At 29.3% G+C, this 21,416-nt stretch overlaps 1 protein-coding gene across 1 annotated transcript; it reads left to right on the forward strand.

The window, feature by feature from the left end:
* Window positions 1–1,496: 1,496 nt before the first annotated feature.
* Window positions 1,497–21,087, forward strand: LOC129966971 (uncharacterized). The gene is made up of 6 exons (XM_056081593.1): window positions 1,497–1,669; window positions 4,984–5,042; window positions 9,779–9,883; window positions 13,116–13,172; window positions 17,892–17,924; window positions 20,955–21,087. Exons 1-6 carry the CDS (start codon window positions 1,510–1,512, stop codon window positions 20,994–20,996), a joined length of 456 nt encoding a protein of 151 aa, XP_055937568.1. The 5' UTR covers window positions 1,497–1,509; the 3' UTR covers window positions 20,997–21,087.
* Window positions 21,088–21,416: the final 329 nt, after the last annotated feature.

Below are 21,416 nucleotides of genomic sequence, written 5' to 3' on the forward strand. Positions count from 1 at the left end.
ATTATAAAACTAAATTGGCAAGACGTATTTGACGTTTCATGTGAGCGTTAATTCTTTCACTTTAAATTTTTCACGAGACATTGAAAGAAATCCAGTATGCTGAAGCTTTTGAAAAAAGTATTCATTCCATCGTCTTCCAGGTTTTTATGTTTTCGATACATAATTTTTTTTCTTGTGGAAAGTGAAAGAACAGAACATTACTGAATTTACAATTCTGTAGGGTATGTAATGTTATTCAAAAATATCAGATGATTTACAATCCGAATTTTAAAATTATGAGCAAAAATAAAAGCCTGAAAAGCTCATTGAATTTTAATAGTGATATAAGGAATAAATTTTAAAAACAAGAAAAAATGAATAATAAATTCAATTTTCTACGTTCAATATTAAATTGAATAAATATATTCAATTCAATGTCTCATAAATCGTAGGGGGGGGCGTACAGTCAATTGCTCTACGAATATTCTAAAAAATATGGCATACGTAACAGAAACAAAGGTAAGGTGTACAAAAGATACTTATAGAAATTAACACATATTAATTAATTCTTGCAGACAGAAAATCTCTAATTAAATAGAAATAGCTCAACCAAGGGCACTCTACGGTTTTAGTTTATCAACCCGTATTATAATCAATATACCAAAGAGATATTCACTCGTTTGAGCTGCTCTTGAGGTTTATATAGCTTCCTGTCAACGCGTATCATTTCATGAAATTCTTCTGAAGAGTCTCGATTTCAAATAGAGATAAGGTATAATTCTTGCATCTACTCAAAGCTATTTGAGCACAAAGATTTTCATTAAAAGATTATGTACCAAATTTCATTTATCTAGCTTTTCTTCTTTTTCTCAGTTATCCTTCTCACAAACAAATGCAATTCCAAAAAGAGGGTTTCCGAACTCAGAACCCAATTTCAAGATATAATTTTTTTGAGAGTCTATACAGCAGGAAGAGTTTATAACAGGATATAACCCGTCTTTGAAAGAAAATGTTACGTGCAAATGTATTTTAAACTTCTGATTCTTCTAAAAAAAATCCTGGATTCCACGAATGGGTATTTTGCAAGAGATATTGAATTATGCCTCTATTCTATTCTAACCAAATATATTTTTCTGCATTCTGACATCCTATTATAAAATTTATAATCTAAACAGAATAGAACAAAATGTCTAGCGTACTCTGTCAAAATAATTGATATCATCTTGAAACTCAAACCTTGGATTGTGTATTACTCATATGATAAAATGAAAACGAGAAAAGAAAGTCGAGCATTGCATCCTCGATTGTCAAGAAGTAAGAAGACTGTAATGGAAAAAAAAAGAATGTCACTTTTTATTCCAAAAGCGTGAATTCTCTTTTCAGTATTGTTTTGTCATACTTTTTTTACCAACGGATTCATTTAATTGAAAACATACGTAGATTATTTTGAAGGTTATCAATTGTGTGGCTATACATAAATATAATAAGTCGAGTGGGGCATGTATGCCTGAGATTTCACCTGCAACAGTCATGAAAACAGCATCCGCTTTGCTCATCGTTGGGAGCATTCTGCTTGTATTTTTTGACATGAGCCGCCACCAGTCTGCGGCAAGTGCCGAAGATGCCCAGCCTTATGACGAGAAGCAGAGCGTTGAATTTCATAAGAAATTGCTATCATGTATTGCATGCAGTAAGTTCAGATATTTTCTACTACACGATACTTATAAAAAAAGTGTCTGCCTATATATATATATATATATATATATGTGTGTGTGTGTGTGTGTGTGTGTGTAAAGACATTCATTTTTTAATATAAACTTCATTAATTTCTTAATTTTTATCTCAATTTAACCCATATTAACTTAATTCTAAAATGTTCTCTTATTTCCTGATCCAATTCCACGTTTTTTTAATTTAATTAATGCTACGTGAGCTCTGTGAAACGGCTTTAATCAGCACTTTCATCCGCTCCGAGTGAAGGGATAAAAATCTGTCAAGACAGGAAAATTCTTTTAAAAGATACCTATAGTTAGTTTTTCTAAATCGACATGTATAAAGAATCCCCATCAGAATAACATGGTATAAAACCATTGGGAAAAATATTTGGTTTTCTTTCGGCATTTTGCATTTGTATTGCGATGTGCATGGACGTCAGTTTCATAGTTGCTTTCTTCTTGTACATAAATTATGCGAATAAAGCGAAGTGTAAGAATTCAAAAATGTCTTCGGTTATGAATTTGCTTAAAAAATTATGGGTTTACATTATATATATATATATATATATATATATATATATATATATATATATATATATATATATATATATATATATATATATATATATATATATATATATATATATATGAGTGTATGTGTGGGCTCGCGCGTCTGCATATGTATATAGATGCGCTATTCAGATAATTCTATAGCATTTATATCCATAAAATCGTAAATCGTAATAATATTTCAAATCACATCGAGGCCTAAAATTTCTATTTAATTTTTTTTTGTGTCTGTTTGAGATGTTTTACTCGTTTATATGCCTGCAGTATTCTTTTTAATGATTGCAGAAGAAAAAAAAGTCTGTAGACCGTTAAAAGTGAAGAAATAACTGTCGTTAAAAAAATTAGCTTTACATTTATGATATAATCTACTGAATTTTGAGAAATGTTTCAAAATTTTCCAGCTTTCTTTAATAATTTTAAGAATTGGAAATAAATTCCTCTGTCTACATATTCTAATCCCGTTTTCTTCTTCAAATTTATGGGATCCTTATATGAACATTCACTTTCATTTAAAACAATAATGATCAAAATACTTTTATTCATTGGCTTTTAATTGTTTTCTGGAAGATTCTCCGCCGATCCGTTTGTAGAAGTTTTACTTCATCACTGATTTCGCACGGAGCCAAATTAGAAAGCCAAGAATCATTACACACTTTAAACACTAATAGCAATAAATTTTTTGATTTCATTGTATGTCTCTTCTTTACTTTTTATTCAGGCATATCATTTATACCGATTTTTATCGCTTTTTGTTCACCAAGTGATATTGTCACAAAGAAAAATCAGCTTACAAAAAAAAAAAAAATATTTTGTGTTATCAGTTTTATTTTATACTATTAAGGTTTTGATTCCATTTATATTTATAATACCACGGACAACGGTGTATGAATTTTGCTAATACAAAAATAGCAAATGAGACTGTTTAATGTTCTCCCACTTCTTAAGTTGTATACGGATCTTGGTGGAGCCCATGGAAAGGATGATGAACCATTGGGGGTGGGGGTGGGGATCTCAGCAGCCTGATAAAATTTCGGCTTCGGAGTTGAACAGTACCAGGTTTAAAGCCACAAATTCAATTCCACCCGAAGATCTGTCGTGATGTTTGTCCGGCGAACATTGAATCTAAAATCAAAAATTAAATATACTAACGCGGAGCCGAAGTTTAAAGAGTTGTGAAGACTCAGGCATTATCCTCATCATCCGACAATGGCACAAATTTATTATGTCATCCATTTTAATTTATTAGGTCTATGGTATGCAGACAAATCCATCATATTTGTAGACATGAAATTTTGCACACAGGTAATCGGGATGGTGATTCAATACATAGCGATAAAATTTAATACAGAATTGTTTTATTTAACATGTATTATTTAGTGTGATTTAAAAAAAAATCATTTGCTCATAGTATCATTTTAAAAAATTGTAGAAAGAAAATTAGCGCACCATCGAACAGAGGAAACAGTTATCATTCTAAAAAAGAACTCGTAATTTAATTCAAAATCTACTGAACTTCAAGAAATTTTTTCCAAAAAATTTTAAGAATTAAAGCTAAAATTCCTGCATCTGACATTCTAATTCTGTTATGTTACACACATTTTTTATGGTACTTATTCGAAATTTTCCCACTAAATTAAAACAAAAACGGTTAACATATCACTTTTAAATATCGATTTTTAAGTATTTGTTTTTGTGTTGTTATTAAGTACAGTTTCTACAGTTATTAAGTATTAAAGTGCTGAATACAATTCTTAATATCGATCCTAATCGAAGAAATGTCGATAGAAAATATTAGTAACAATCTTTTATTTGGTCAGTGAAGAGAGAATAATATATTGAATTAGCATCTCACATTGATAAATCAATCAATTTAAACAAAAAAAATGTCATAATCGCTAGATGCCAAAATTAGAAATTGGAATTTGCGCATTCGATAATGACGCAGAAAGAGGGAGTGAAATATTTTTGAGTCCAGTCAGTATTACAATGGCGGTGGACGATTGTATATATACCAATTTTATTTCCTTACAATATTTTTCTGTAATTTTAAGAAGAATACCTTTTGCATTGTCTCAAAGTGGAATGCTAATATAACTAAAAACTGTGATTTTAATATTTGAAAAAATATTTAAAAGTATATTTAAAAAAAATATTTATCATTGTTTTAGTTACTGAATTTATATCCTCGTTCATTGTGGGGGATATCAAATAAATTTTTTGTATAAACGTTTTCGTTATTAAAAAATTAGAATAAATTTTAAAAACAAATAAAAATAGACGAATCACCCTAATATTATTATGCTATGGTGTTTCGCATTGAAGTTTGAAATTTTTAAAGAATTTTTCCTATAAAGTATTTTTACATTTTAAAGAAGATATAACTTAATTAAACACTACGAGTGGTAATTTGGATAGAAATAAATTAAACATTTTAAATTATAAGTAACAATTTCATTTATGGCAAGACTTAAGATAAAATAATCCTTTTTATATACGGAAACATAGTTTTTAATAAACAGAAATTAAACGCATGAATATCTAGAAACTTCACAAAAATTTCTTCATAAAATTTTTCAGCAATTATTGAGGAAACCATATTTAGTAATTTAGATTTCTATTGGGATAGAAAATTATGATTGTCTTTTTTATTTATATAAATCTATCACAGTTATATTTAAATTAGTGCATTTTCAAAACTCTTACTTACTGTTTTTTGCAGCCAAGGACGATGAAGCAAGAACAGATTACATTTCTTGTACGATGCTAATGCCAGATTCAGTAAGTACTTTCAGTCTATACATTCATGCTTTCTGTAAGTAAAAATTGCATTTTTTATTAAATACTGATAAATATTGAAAATTATCACTCTTGTGCCGCTTTTGATAGATAGCTGGAAAATACGCTCCTTTCCTCGTGCGCATATTTCACAAATGCATATTTATTTTGCAACAAGGAACTTATAGACTGGTCATCAAAAGAAGTGACTTTTGTTTTGGTAAAGCATTCTCTATAATTTATCTAAGAAAGATAAATTATAAAGAATGTATTATCTTTCTATTAAGAATTTCTATAGAGAACCTATTATCTATCTATTATCTTTCCCTTCCTGTCTATTATTTAAGAAAGAATTTTATAAGAATTATTAACTATTTGTATGGCTTTTGTACCATTAAAAGAAACAAACCAAACCTATCTTTTGTTTTCAGAGCTTTTTGTTTTTTTTTTAAATTTATTAGACCACAGCCTTTTTATTTTTTTTATTTTATTTTTTTATGGAAACATCTTAATTTTTAAGAACCTTGGGAATAAAAGTTAAAAAGAAGAAAATTAAATTTTCCTTATATATGCAAGTGATTAATTCTTTAATTTTAAGCTTCCTTTAATAGCCACCAGGAAAAATGCCCCATCTTAGATACGATACTGATTGTTAACATTCATCGGACTGACTCCCTTACCACTTACAATCTGTAATTATTATACATCAAGAATCTTAATTATTCTACGAGGATCGAAGTTTGAATTTTATTCTTACTGAAGGTCGTTTGTCTGCCTTCCTCTTATGTTCATTTTCGTAATTTAATTTGACATAAAATTATCTGTAACTTTGAAATGTAAACCATCGGCATTTAGTATTCTTTCGATAATTCTTCTATACAGCACACTGTATAAAGATACTTTATTTCAAATCATTCCATGTTTTTTTTTTTTTTTTTGGAATTAATGGTAATTTGTCAAACAATCGAAATAGTTTTACAACTCGGATTATGGAGTTTTAAGCTTCAATGGAATACCATCGCATATCTTTTTCTTGTCTTCTAGATCATACCTGATATGCAGTCTTCCGCGAATACATATTTTCGCCTTTCATGAATTCATTTTTATTTTCTGATTCATTGGATTCATTATCGTGGTAACATTTTTATGTATGGGTGTAAACGTGATAGCATTTTTATGTATGAATGTAAACTTGGTAGCATTTGGTAGCAAACTTGGTAGCAATATTATGAATACATATTATGTAGCATTTTTATGTATTATGCGTGATAGCAGTCTTATTTCATGATTCACTGTATTAATCATGACCGGCTTTTCATGATTCCTTTTTAATCGCCAAAATAATGTTTGTTCGAATATTTCTTTGAGGCACGAAAGCTTTGCAAAACTAAGAGATCATGGAAGGAAACTATTTTTTTAAACGTTTTTGTGATGAACATGTAATTTAATTTAACATTTTAGAAATTATCCCTTTTTTATAACTATCAATTGTAAACTGAACTGGTGTAGTTCATTTACTCTAACTAAAATACATTAGTATCTGTATGATGGCTCGGGAAAAATTAACCGTGGAAATAAAACTGTAAGATAACATCAAAGAAAATCATTTGAACATTTCACTGTTTTGAATTTTATAGGAACAGAACAATACAAAGGAATAAAAAGAAACTGTTCTTTCTTTTATTTAAGATATATCTTTAAGAAATTTCCGGTGCAAAATATTTTCTTATGAAAAAAAAAAATCCTAACAATGAAGCCTATTGTATATTTGTTGTATTGAAAATTTTATCTTTGCCAGCTAAGAAATAAAGCAAAACCATTAACTCAAAGCTATTGTTTGATTGCAGAAATACATCGAATTAGACAAAACATCAAAAATAGGCATGTTTTCATTGCAATGATGAATGAACTATTCAACTTTTAATGTATTTTATAAAAAAAGTGCATTTCAGACAGAGATTTGTATTGTTTCTATAATAATTATTTCCTTAGTATAGTTACCTTTTCGACCATTATAAGAAATAAATGATGCAGAAAAAGGAATACTAACATTCTCAAGGAAATATTCAGTTCGATCAAAATAATGGGGAATATTTTCGTTCGTTTTTACTTATATAAACATCATTACTCATCAGACATCCCATGCTGTAAAAATTACAAGTTCTTGAAAGAGTTTAATGCATTTTTCGGTTTATAAAAACAAACATTTTCAGGCATACATTTAAAGCACGCATATGCATGAAATATTTCACATCTAAAGCTGTAATTTCTTTCATAATAGATAATGGAGAATTCTCAGCAAAGAAAAAAATTTTTTTTATCAGGAACTAATGAGTTTTGCTATCATGATGATGAAATTATATATATTGAAGAAATATATCAAATATATTAGAAATAACTATTGTCTAATTTTCAAGTATTCTTCTAAATTCTGTTTGTAAATTATGAATTAAAAATTCACAATTAAAATCCAGGAAAAAATTTTCTTCTAATTCTTGTTTGTGCAAAAGTTAGGTAAAGAAATGTAAATGTAAAAAAAGTTCTTTCAGTTAAAGTTTAAGAAATGTAAAGTATAAAAAGTTCTTTCTTATTCTTAAACTTCAGTTCTAAACACACACACACACACACACACACACACACACACACACACACACACACACACACACACACACACACACACACACACGCACACACACACACACACGCAGAATAAAAATGGTTTTAAATATTTCAGTTTAATTTTTATAATTTTTAATTACTGTACGAAGGGGTATCAATAAGCAACGCACAACTTTTTGGAACTATGATAAAAAACACAACGTATGACAAAATAGAACGGAAATGAAAGCATTACCAATATATTATTTGACAACATAGCAGCCATTCATTGTGAGCCATTTGTATCTGCGCTAAATCAATTTGAACATCTCGGTCTCACAGAAAGCTGTGGGTCCCTATGAGGTCATCCTCACACTCAAACTTCTGAGTGCCAAGGCACCTCTTCATGGGTCCAAACGGATGAATATTTGTGGGGATCAATTCCTGGTTGTATAGTTGGTGCTCCCGTGAAATGGTGGTTATCAAAATAATGAAAACAAACACCTTAGATTTATAAAGAATCCTTTATTAGTATGGTATAGGACCGCCTTTGGCATGTAATACAACTTTGATTCGCTTAGGAATCGATTCATAGAAGTGTTGAATAGTATTTACAGGAATGCTGTACCATTCTTCCTGGAAATATTGTAAAAGTTTTGGAAGAGATGCCGGTGGACGATATCGATTCCGTATTGAACGCTATAAAATAGACCATAACGATTCAATTATATTGATGTCGGGTGACTGTTCGGGTTGGTCAACTTCGTGTTCATCAAACCATGAGTGGACAAATTTCGCTGCATGGATAGGTGCATTATTATTCTGAAAAATTCCATCTCTTGTAGGAAACAAAGTTTGCAACATAGGATGGATATCTGGGCAGCTAAAATTTCTCTATACTTCTCCCCAATGATCCTTCCTTTCAGGGTTACGATTGGTCCAGCAGAAAATCATGGCATGACTGTCCATATAATGACAGATCCACCTCCATGCTTGACAGTTGGAAGGAGACAATCACGATCATACGCTTGTGCAAATGTTCTTCAAAAGTACACCCGTCCTGTTGTAGAGAAGATGTGAAACACGTTTCGTCAAACCATATTACTTTCTTCTACTTACCAATCGACTAGGTTTTGTGAGTATGACACTACTGTAGACGACATTTACCATTAACATCTGTGACAAGTGGCTTGGAAATTGCTGCTCTGCCATAAATATTCTGTTTATGAAGGTGCCTTCTAACTGTAATCACTGGAGAATCCAGATGGGTATTGAACTCTGGCATCACTTTTGCTGTAGTTGTTCTCTTTTTAGACATTACAATCCGCTTCAATACCCGTCCCTCTCTTTCACTGAGTTTCTCTTTCCGCCCACTATTTTGCTTTGCCGAGCTAGTCTTGCCGCTCTGTGTGTATGCTGTCATGACTTTAGACACCATACCTCCAAGAAACGCCTAAAAGCTGGGATGTTTCGGTCACACTCGCTCCAGCTAGACTGGCTCCTACAATTTGGCCTTTTTGAAAATCTGAGAGGTCCGACACTTTACGCTTTTGAAAGAAAAAAAAAATACAAGAATTACAGAACTTCAATGAAGCTAACACATACTACCAGAATATATACATTACTATTTTTATTTAAAAAAATGGTGGCTATTATTATATTTTAATGCTTACGAAGCGCATTTAAAAATGTCACTTTTATTCACAGGTATTTCCATTATTTTGATAATCACCTGTTTCTTTTCTGTTTTCTCCTTTTGTGCAGTTTTGAAACACCCACTATATAATCCTGAATTAGCAAGTTTTTTTTTTCTGTTTGGACCCATGAAGAGATTCTTCGGTGATCAGAAGTTTCACTCTGACGACGACCTCATAAAGGCTAATGGCGTTCTATAAAACTAAATTAATCAAGCAATGGGACAAATGCCTCAATATGAATGGCATTTATGTCGAAAAGTTATAATTGGCAATACTTTAATTTTTGTTTCATATTGCACAGCATTTTTTATTACTGTGTACAAAATTATCTGCATTATTTATTGATATTCCTTCGTATATAATAATGATCGAATTTATAAAAGTTAGAAATTATTCTGGATTTCGTACCTAATGTCTTTCCATATTATTTATATAACTTAACAGTGTCGAGAATGGATGCAGCAATGCAGCGGACGTTACGTCAAAAAATGGGATGAACCTAATGACTTCTTCACCCAGCTGTGTGGCAAAGAGACGGCTATTGAAAATGTAAGTAAATGTAGCAAACGATAAGATAAAATAGTACTTTTTGAACTTTAATTTTAAAGGGTATTTAATTAAAGTAGTTCAAGTTTGAAATATTTTCATTACATATTATAAAAGAACATTTCTTTTTGTAAAAACATTCTTTACATTTTTTTAAATAAAATTCTCTTTTAAGTATATTACAAAGAAGGGGCCAAATTTTCTTATGGATTAAATAAAAGAATTGGAATTTTTTTTTAAAAACCCTTTTATTTTCATTTATTTTTATGCTCATATCTGACTTGTATTAACGATAAGTAGAAAGCGTCTACTTTATAATAATATGAATTAAATTAAAAATGTATAGATTTCTTTTATTGTATGAATATTTATATTAAGAGTACACTATATTACTTACTGAATTTAGCATTGAGCTAATTAGAGAAAAGAAAAACCCATTAGATACATTTAGTTATTTAAAGAAGAAAAAACACTTTTAAATACTTTTTTTTATGATTGGAAATTTTGTACGAATTCTTTAGTTTTATTGTCTTTTTTTTACGCATGTTTGAAAAGTAATTTTAAATTCTTATGATAATTAAAATACAAATGATATAACATTAGCGTATAATATAAATATTTGCATCGATTCAATTAATATTTATTTAATATTTTTATGTGAATATTACATTATTCATTATTTACATTATTTACTTTATTATTTCATCTATTTGCTATCTGGTGACAGCTTAACAGTAATTGAAATACTTTTCCTCGGGTTGTAAATGCTCTCTAAGAAATTGTTTTTCAAGATTTGAATTAGATTTTTAATTAAAAATAATTGAAATATCGGCATTCTCTTCAATTATTTCGGAACATATAATCGCACAAAAACTATCTTTACACTACTTTAAAATAAAAAAAGATTTAATATTACGGTATTATCAACTTTATTTGTGCGTAATTTTATCTTTAATTTTAATAAGAATTTAAAAACATTTTAAAGTATATATATATATACTTATGCACTTGCGCCGATATTAAATAAATTTTTTTCTGTGCACATTATCGCTGCTATATAATGAAGAATAAAATTTAAAAAATAATTTAAAAGCTAAAAATTCAAGTCTAAAATATGCCACGATGTTTCGGACTACAGATTGGAATCTCCTTTAATTTTTTTTATCTTTGAAAAAAAAAATGTCTTACCAGATGAAAGCTTTTTTCCGGCATTTAAGAAATCTTTGAAACATGGTCATATCGGACATAAGTTTATATAATTTTTTTCACTTGACGATGAGATACAAACACAAGAATACAGAGTCAAATAAATTTATAAACATAAGTGATTTTATATATAACAACAAGTTATCTACATCATGCTGGGTTTTCTAGTCTTTTCTAGTCCTCTTTCCTTCAGCAAGAAGTGCAAAGGATTCCAAAATAAAACTGGTGCAGCATACTTGACATATATATCATAAAAGTATAAATTCATTTTATAGTAATCCAAATAATATGCAATAATTACAATTCTATAATTTATTCTTTCGTTTTATATGGTAAAACCCTTTTTAATACGCATATTTCTCGTTGAATATGAATCGCTATAAGAGACAAAATATATTTGATTAACCGAACAAGGAGATGGTGTTATTCAAAAGGATTAAACTAAAATAGAAATGTTAAGAAATGAATATTTTTATTGAACCTAGCTGTATCTTAAAGTATGAATTGTCTTTTGACTTTCTCATATACTTTGCTTATTGTGAAGTTAATTGAGTTTGCATTCAGAACACTTTTCTTTCAACCGCTTGTATCCTAAGCTGGATAGAGATCTGCAGCTTTGGTATACAATCAAATATGAAATTAGTAATATATATTCTTGTGTTTATATACACACACACATTTGCTATTGGAAGGATTTGATCTAAAACCTGATCCAGATTAAAAGTTCTGATGATAAAAATCATATACCAGATTTCATCCTCTAATTCTTCAAACATCTTCGTTGTAAATTCAGATTAGTTGTCTAACTTACAGCAGGCACATATACATGAATATATAGATTAATATGCAATCAAACAGCGGTCAGATTTAGTCTAAAATTTGATACAGATTAACAATTTTGATAATAAAAATCATATGCCACATTTCATTTATTGGCCCATCGCATTTTTGTATTGCCTCATTAATAAGCACACAAAAGGACGGACAGGGACTTACCTTTGGCAAATTTTGTCTGAAATTTGATATAGAACTGGATATTTTAGAGTGAAGATTATCTCCGTATTCCATTTGTCAGATATTTTTTGATTTATCGTATTGCTACGAATTTACGAATTGTAACATTGTACTCTACGCGGTATTTTCATAGTAAGGAAAGGTAATTTTATAGGTAAATTTAATTGATACTGGTGGGATGTTGAATCAATGATTCTTTGGCCTTGACGACAAACTTGGCAACGAATTTGATGACTCTGACGACGAAAACGAAAGTTCTTGAAACTGCAAGAATTTCAACAGTATATCAATTAGCACCGAAGATTCAATATCCTTCTAGAAACGTCTTTATCTTGTCATTAAAACTATATAAATTCGAGAGACAAAGAAAGAAGTCAATCAATTGAGTTGAGCTCTGGAATGATCAAGCGAGTTGCATCGAAGTAAAGCAGTTGAATTATCTCTGAACGTTTTGTGCTAATGCATTTAGTAGCGATTTGCTGCTTGTGTGCTGGTATTTACTACCTATTTTTGTACATGCTTCGTCTATGTTTTGCTACTATGTATTCATGTTTTCATCTAGAATAAAGTGCTTTTATCCGTTATTGAGCCTGTTGGACTTTTCATCGAACAATCCACGGAAGAATTTTGGATTTTTTTCCCTTAACATATTTATTGACTATTCGAGACTGAGAGATAAAATTCTTCAAATAAATCACAGAACTGAAATAAATCTGAAGCTTGAAGATTCGTCGAAATCTCGAGATGGAATTGTTTACATTTCTCATAATTTTCTTCATAGATAAATAAACTAAAATTTATAGTTTTCAAAAATTATTTATTAATTTTAAGTATTCTGCTGTCCAAAAGACTAGAATAGTCTACGCGAATGGGTATATTTTGGAAAAGAGAACATGTAATCAATAAAATTGTTTTCGCTCAAACAGAGCAATTTTCAGTATTTGGATTACCACTGTTTTTTTTTTTCATTCTATTTACAGTAACTTGATCTTCAAAATCCTATTATATGTTCTAGGTAATTGAATGTAGCAGACCACCAAACGAACACTGCAATGCTACTGAAGGACACCGCGTAAGTAATGAATTTTGTGACTTTATAAATTTCAAGTAAAATTATTAGTCTTATTTCTAAAGTTTCAAAGTAATACAATTTAACTAGAAGGAATTTACAATCTTAAAGATTTCAGAAGAACCGCTTTAATGCTAGTTTATCAGCCAATGGTAACTCATATAACAAGGCTGCATAACTACGTTTTCCCTGAAATAATTTTAAAATACTTAATATCATATATTTTTGTTTTAACCTTATTTGGTTATTTTTCTGTATTGCGAATTCGATATTCCATAGAAATGAAAAAAATTAACAAAAGCCAAAAAAGGGAGACATAAAAAAAAAGAATCATTAAGAAGATGACAAATAAGGTGGAGCTGTCTGCCGAACAAAACTGGAGAATATCAAAATTCTCTTGCTGTACATACTGTTCATTTTAGTATCCTGAGATGAGCACTTTTCGAAGTTCCTATTTCACTATGGGGTGAAACGCGGAAGGATGTACGCCTCTCCGGAATTTACTTAATATAAACATCTTTTCCTTTCATCTTTCTTCTCAAACCTATTTTGTCAAGTTAAATCCATCTTAACACAAGCGCAAAAGCGCAGAGAGTTTTAGAATCCTTTGGCAAATAATATTAAATCACACAAAGATGAAAAAGTTTTATTTCCTTGAACTTCGTGAGAATAACTTGGAAAATGCGCAGCTCAGGTTTCGTGCTCGGTCAATTAACGTTTTTTAGTTTTGGTTTTCCCATCCAGAGTCGCCATCTTTTCAAATTCACTATTTTTAGCTTCGGATTCGCTTTCATGTTTCTCCGATGATGATGGAATCACATCCGGCTTAATGCATACTCGTTTCCTTTTGTTCGAAGCCACTCATCCGAACGCTGATAATTATTTTAAATATAATTCAGATAATTACATTTAGGTACTTTTCTGTTTCCGAGGCACGTTGGTGACAGTTAAATCATTTTCACCAAATCACCAAAATTGCAACAAATTCGCCAAAGTTTTTTTTCTACGCAACTTTGTGCCATACGTGTAATGAATTGTGTTTGGTTTACCACAATTAATTAAACATTACGCCAACAGTTTGGCGATTTTTTTACGGCAATCGGAAGCGGGAAAGTATCCATATTTAAAGTGCTAGGCAATTTAGAGAGGAATTAAAATTAGAAAAAAAAGCTGTTCCACAAAAAAAAAAAAAAAAAAAAAAAAAAACAGGCAGAAAGAGGGAGAAACATTTTTTGCAATGCCCCTTATTTCTGAATGATGAACCGCCACTGAAAACTGCTTATCGGACCTTTTTACCCTAAAAAGGAAAATGATGATGACATGCGGTGTAACTGGTGCTGCGACCGTATACTTACTTCAAGCTATAATGTATAGTTAGGCAAAATTTATATATATATTTTTTTCATTTACACGCCATTTCATCGCATTCCCGAATTCATTCTTTATCATTATAAAGTACTTCTTTGTACGGTTCAAGATTCGGTTACAAGTAGTTGTTTCCTTTCTAAAATTATCAAAATATCTCACACAATAATTAAAGAGAAATTTTCTCTCTAAATCAGGGGGAATAATGGACTTTTCCTCCCTACAATTTAATTAAGTCATTCGATGATGCAGAAGATTGTGAAGATATTATTCCATTTTTCTTTAAAGACGCATTAAATTCCCTTGAAAATAATGAATTTATTTTTTTAAACTAAAACCCAGAGAAAAACAATCAATCAACTTAATTCGATTCATTAAACTATACTTAATAATCACAGACAATCAGCATATCAGACCACAATGCAAGATTTTTTGAATTAAACGTTTATTTGCATGCACATACATTGTATACATTAAAAAAAAAATACAAATTTAGTATTCAAGATAGGTAATAAAAATATGATTTTCAGCACCTTTACTTTAAATTTTTAAATTAAATGTTGCTTTCAATATTATGTAGTAATGAGTTGTGGTCGACCAGTTGTTCGCCCCAAATCTTGATATAAGAAATAATTAGCAAACCCAAAAAGCCAATGCCTCAACTAGAATCATTTTGCTAATTTTTGTTTCATATGAACAATGCTCTGTTATTGTTTTATATGAAATAAAAATAGAAATAATGACCTGGTGAATTTAAGTTAAAGTCAATTAGATACAATTCAGTAGTCCCCTGCTAACTACCAACGATTTTTGAGAAAAATATTAAAAATACTACTTTTATACTGTAATGCTTTCAAAAATACTATACATTCTCAAGGGAAGAAGCTTTGATCGAATTTTCTTGACATAAACAATAAATAAATTGTCTAATGAACCGATTTCGACAATAGTTTTATTTCATACTAGCCGTCTTTGGCGACCAGCGGGTTCGCCAATCTTAATGTTCGTTTAAATTTTAATAATTTAATATTTTACACAGTTCCTACTTTAATAGATTCTTCATCAAAATATTTTAAAACTTCAAATTTTGATAGTCCTATAATTCACTCATAATATTATAAAGGCCTTCAGTCATAACGTGATATGTATCTCTCTAATTTTCTGTTAGCTCTCGTAGAATTTATGCTTTAAATTAAAGTGGAAAGAATTAATATGCAATTAATATAATAATATTTTTTTACTGAAAGAAAGAATTTTTTTATAATATGATTACTGATAACAGAGTCATTGAGCGTTTAAACTTTATGGGCACTAAAGAATATCTTTCTTAATTTATGTAATATCTCAAGAATTTGTCAACAAAATTTTCTCAGATTCATCATGAACAGATCGATTAATGAACAATGTTTAATTTTAATAAAATGAATCGTTTAAAATAATCGGTCGAAAATAGGTTTAAAAAAAACTACTTAAAAAACGATGTACTTAAAACTATAAGCATATACAAAAATATATAATTAACATAAACAATTAATTATTATTACTAATAACATAAACAATTAATTATTATAACTAACATAAACAATTAACAATTAAACATTAACAATTTAATTACAAAAGCAAGCAACTAACCGAAAAATAATTTAAATCAAGAATCATCCGTTGATAATATTGTCAACAATCAGAACACAATGCGCATGCGTGAATTTTCAACGCCAGTTACAGTAACGCAAATGCGGGAATTTTTTACGCCAGTTACAGTAACGCAAATGCGGGAATTTTTTACGCCAGTTGGGGTAATGCTATGCAGATTAAAAAATTTTAATTTCCTTTATTCTGTGTTATTTTAATTCAAAAGTACTTCAGAATGAATCTGAAAAATCGATTAATTAACAATTAGACAGTGCCCCTGACCTCAACAACTAGATTAAATCCGGCTCCTTTGCAGGATAATTAACCAAATGGAATGCTCTATCATTATTGTTCAAGTATAATTTGAAACAATGCTTTTGTTTGTATATAGTGACATTTCAAATAGTATTTTATATTATTGTAATTATATTTCATTGTAATAATTAAAAGTAACAAAAAGTACTATCTTAAATTACATTTGAACAATAATCATAGATCATTCTGATTGATTAGCTAAAATTCAAAGTGGTGAAATAGTCATGTTGAAGATGAAGATTAGCGAAATCGGTTCAATTGTTGAGTTTGATAGTCCTGTGAAAGATTTGTTTTTCAATAGCTCTCAAAATCGAGATGCAGGAAAAAGGGGGGAGGGGGAATATTACTATTCATGACGTATCAAAAGCTTGTGAGCATTCATTTGAATTAAAAATTATTAAAATTAGTTTAGTGGTTGTGGCTGAGAAAATTTATCGCGTGATTTCCCCATCGATAATGTACAGTGAAGTAGTGTTTCTTCGATTTCTCTCGAAAATGGAGGGTGAAGGACAGTAGGTGATCCTTGACGATATATCTAAAAGTCGCGATGTACAAATGAATATCATATAAAATAAAAATTAGCTAAATCAAATTAGTGGTTAGATTTAGATGACTAGTTCATTGGGTTTTTTTCCATATTATTTTAAATATATGTATGCACTAATACTATCTAAAATATTAAATTTTTACTTTTAAAATAATTTTTATTAATAACATTAAATTTGTGTTAGTAATTTTTTTCTTGTAAAATTTTTATAATACGTCTTTTAGCCGATTCCTTAAATGCCCTTGTGACTGAAAATCTTCATAGTAAAACGTGAACTCAAATACAATTTCCTCGTGATTGTCATTTCTGCCTTTCAAGAGTAACATGGAAAAATGCATAAAGCAGAAAGTGTTTGGACATTTTTGTTCGAATAATAACTCTACAAATGCCGAGTAGTTGTTGGTAATTGTAATGATATTAGCAGATATAACTATTTTTGCAATTAAATATGATAATTCCGTTTTTAAAATAAAATAACTTAAACAAACCAACGTTTGTTCAAAAAAAATTATCTGCTAAGCAATTGCATTTTTTTTGAAAAATATCAAAAGTTTGGATCAAAAAGATTTGTTATTTAAAAATAATTATTTAGAATAAGTGTTACTCTGAAAAACAATTTTTTTTTCAAAATTGTATTTCTATTAGAAAAAAATAAAGCGTTTGGAAATATCACCTTTCAAGAAAAGCATAATTAAATTTAAACTTCAACTGCAAAAAATTCTCACAATTAGAGAAAGGGAATACTTTGATGCTCTCTGCAGTATGCAAAATACACTAGTTCTTTTTATTCGCTAGAAACATTTCACGTTTTATTTTTTTACGAAATAGTAATTTCTAACACATATTGTATTTACTTTTTACAGGAAGAAGAGAAACAAATTATCGAGAAATACAGGGTACGTTAATCTTCGTTTTTTTTTATTTCCGTTTGATTTAAAGAAGTATAGAAGCCTTTTTTGTAGTTATTAAAATATATAATATAAAATATCATCTGTTCTTCTCAATTCCCAATAACTATTTCTTTAGCTTAAAATCAACGTTACTAATCAGTAGAAACTCTGAATTTTTCGTCCGACGTGATGCCAAAGAAAACAATAGCGGATTAAGACATATCTTTTAGCAATAAGATAACATCCATTGTGAGGTTGCTCTTTTAATAAATTGGTCAATTTAATGTCACAATTCAACATATCTTCAACCTAATCTGTATGTCAATAGTTTATTTCTGATTCGTTTTCTTTATCTTAATAACTGTAAATATATACATATATTTATTTTGCTATGATTCTTTGACAGCGCGGCAGCCACGTTTGCATACAATAATATTTAAGCTGATGCTCACTCTTTATAAATACTATAATAACTAAGTGAAAATAATGAATCACTTGAAATCTAATAAATTATACTTCTTCTTTGTCTGACCCATGACGACCCGAAAGGGTATGAGACCTTGAAGGTCACGGGGGGGGGAATAAATTTTGCTTGATGAAGTTTAATATTTTCTTAACATTTCATAATTCATGGAATATTTATTTTTCTATTTTTTTAATTTTCTCATCTGGCAATTAAGCTAATAATAATTTACGTAATAGACTTACTTCTTACCTTCTTTAGACAAAGGGATCTAGCCAATATCCTAAATGAAAATTTGCTATTTGTAGAATGTTGAAAAAGTATTCGTTATAACTGGTAAAAGATAAGCATTAACACCCGAACACGTAATAAAGAACGTGCAATAAATTTTACTGTCGAATGGGTATCGTTCGAGTTTTATCGCATACTTATGATATTCATAACCATGAAATGTTATTTTTTCAATTGGTTTGCCAATTTTAGCAATAACTTTTGTTCTATAAATATAACTTTTAAACGATGTAATATTCTTCTTTTTTGATTACCGTGCATATTATGATATATTTTGCATGTTTATATAAATAACAATGGGTTATTTAACTAGCTGAAATAGCTAGTGTTGCACAGAATAAAATTATTTCTAAAACTAAGGACTATAAACAATTTTAACTTATTAGAATCTTTTTTCGCTATAGTCTGTTCCATTTATTTTTCGTTCGTTCTCTTCTGTATCGTCTTGCCAGTGGTGTAGCAACCTCGGAGTATTGGTGCCCCGAGCTTCAGTCTTATGGGCGAGCGATTGAGACAATGTGAAGGAATGAAGGAATAATGTTATACTCTTGGCGTCACCTACATTTATTAAGCTTTTGATAACGATTAAGAGAGGAAAAACTATGCATTTTCTCAGGTTACCCTCCCTATGTCACTACGACAAGGTCTTTGTGACCTTTCTTTTTTTCTCCATACTTCAAACCATTTATCACGAGTCTAGAAGCTTTTAGGTGACCATTTTCCACCTCATCATCATTGCTATGGCGATAATAGAAGTTACTTTACATCACGGATTTTATTGCCATAATTCAAATTAACTTTCTTCACCTTTTGGTGTTTCTGTGCCAGATCTGAAAAATACCGCATAATGATTCCCTTCTTTTTTTTTTCCATCCTATCTCTTCTTCCTTTGCTAAAAACGGAATCCAGTAGCTTTGAATTATTTAACACATTAATTAATATCAGTCAAGAATCTGCGAAAATTAAATAACATAGAATTAAGTAATTAAAATAAAATCATTGAGTTGCTTTAAGTGCGTATTGAAAGATCTATCTACTATGAAATGGAAGAAAAAAACAAAAAGTTGTGCCTTCGAGTTATAGTTTAAAGACAGCAATATTTTTATTATATCTTTAATAGTGACAAAAACACAGTAGTGAACGATCTGATAAAGCAAGTTTGACTAAATTTAATAAGAACAATAAATAGCATTGTTACAAATGTGTTTAAAATGAATTCTGAAATATTTGTAAAGAAGATTCCATATTATATTGTTATAGAAATATTATTATATAATAACAATATTTCAAGATACCAATGAAAAATCGATATCTAGAAAAAAATTTATTGAATGCTTTTGTGGAAATTAAAACAGTTTCTAACAATATTTACTTAAGAAATTTACAAGAAAAAAAAACCCACCCCTGAACAAAAATGTTGAAATTGGCTCAATGATCGTTATTTAACTTAACATCTAAAGAAATAAATTAGTTTTGAAAGCTGAAAATAGCATAATTGATATAAAAATGAACCCTAAAATATCATGCTCAGATATCATGTTGTGATGTCATGAAAATACAGCCAAGTGAATAAGCCAAATTTGTCTTTTAAATTTGTTTAGTTATAACATCACAGTCGGATAAAACACACAACATAAAAACCTTTACAACATATAAACAACAGGAAAATTCATACATTACAATATTTGTAAATCCATTACCACGACCATTATCTAATCCACAAGATAGAACACCATCACCAGGCATCAATGCCTTTTGCTTTCAACACCATATAACAACATCACACAGCACAACACCATGCTGACTCTCCCCGAAAAAAATCTCCGTCTGCCAAACGTACTACTGTGTGATGTCATCACATTTTTGATCTACATGAATACGATTCTGCCATCTATCTTCTGGCAATTTTCCGGTCAAATTCTTTACAATATCTTTGTATTGTGACAGAAAAACAGATAGACCCATATATTTTGTGTTTCATATTACAGATCTATTACAATAAATACTTTTATACTTCCATATATAAATCCGGTTGAAAATTTTTACCGAGACTTATTTAGAAATTCGGCTAAAATTTTTTTTTAAATTACCCAAAATCCATGGTAGGCCTGCTCATTCAATAGATAAATATTTTATTAAAAAATTCACAGAAATATATATTATTAACTTAAATTTAAGAAAATAAGAATTCTAAATGTTAGTGTTTTTTTTTCTTTTCTTTTTTTCACTGAAATGTATGATGTATGTTTTTTTTTTTTTTTTTTTTTTATGTATCTTTGCAGGCATGCGTCATGGATGTTATGAAGAATCATTGCGAACTGTGAGTCTTTCACGAAAATGACTTCCTGAGAAATTCCTCTATTAAAATGTGGCAACAATTCTGATTTATGAAATAAAAGCAGATTTTTTTCATAACGACGGTTGTGTTCATTTGCCTTGATTATCTTTTGAAATTTGTAAAACATAATCACATTATTGTCACGGAAAGTGTATTTTATGCTTTCTTGTTCATTCAGTTTCGAAATATTTTGCTTTATCTAATTATTTTGTCTGCAATATATTGTTTTAGGGACGGGAGAGATGAAACTTTATTTTCATAATAGGGATACTTTTTTCCTAAATCTTATATCTTTAAATGAACAATATTTATTCCGTGTATCTCGGAAACGGCTCTAACGATTTGGATCAAATTTTATATCTAGATAAGGTCTTCTTTTTAAGTTTATCTATATAAGTGCCTTTCT

Source organism: Argiope bruennichi, chromosome 4 (assembly GCF_947563725.1).
Source record: "Argiope bruennichi chromosome 4, qqArgBrue1.1, whole genome shotgun sequence".
Lineage (NCBI taxonomy): Eukaryota > Metazoa > Arthropoda > Arachnida > Araneae > Araneidae > Argiope > Argiope bruennichi.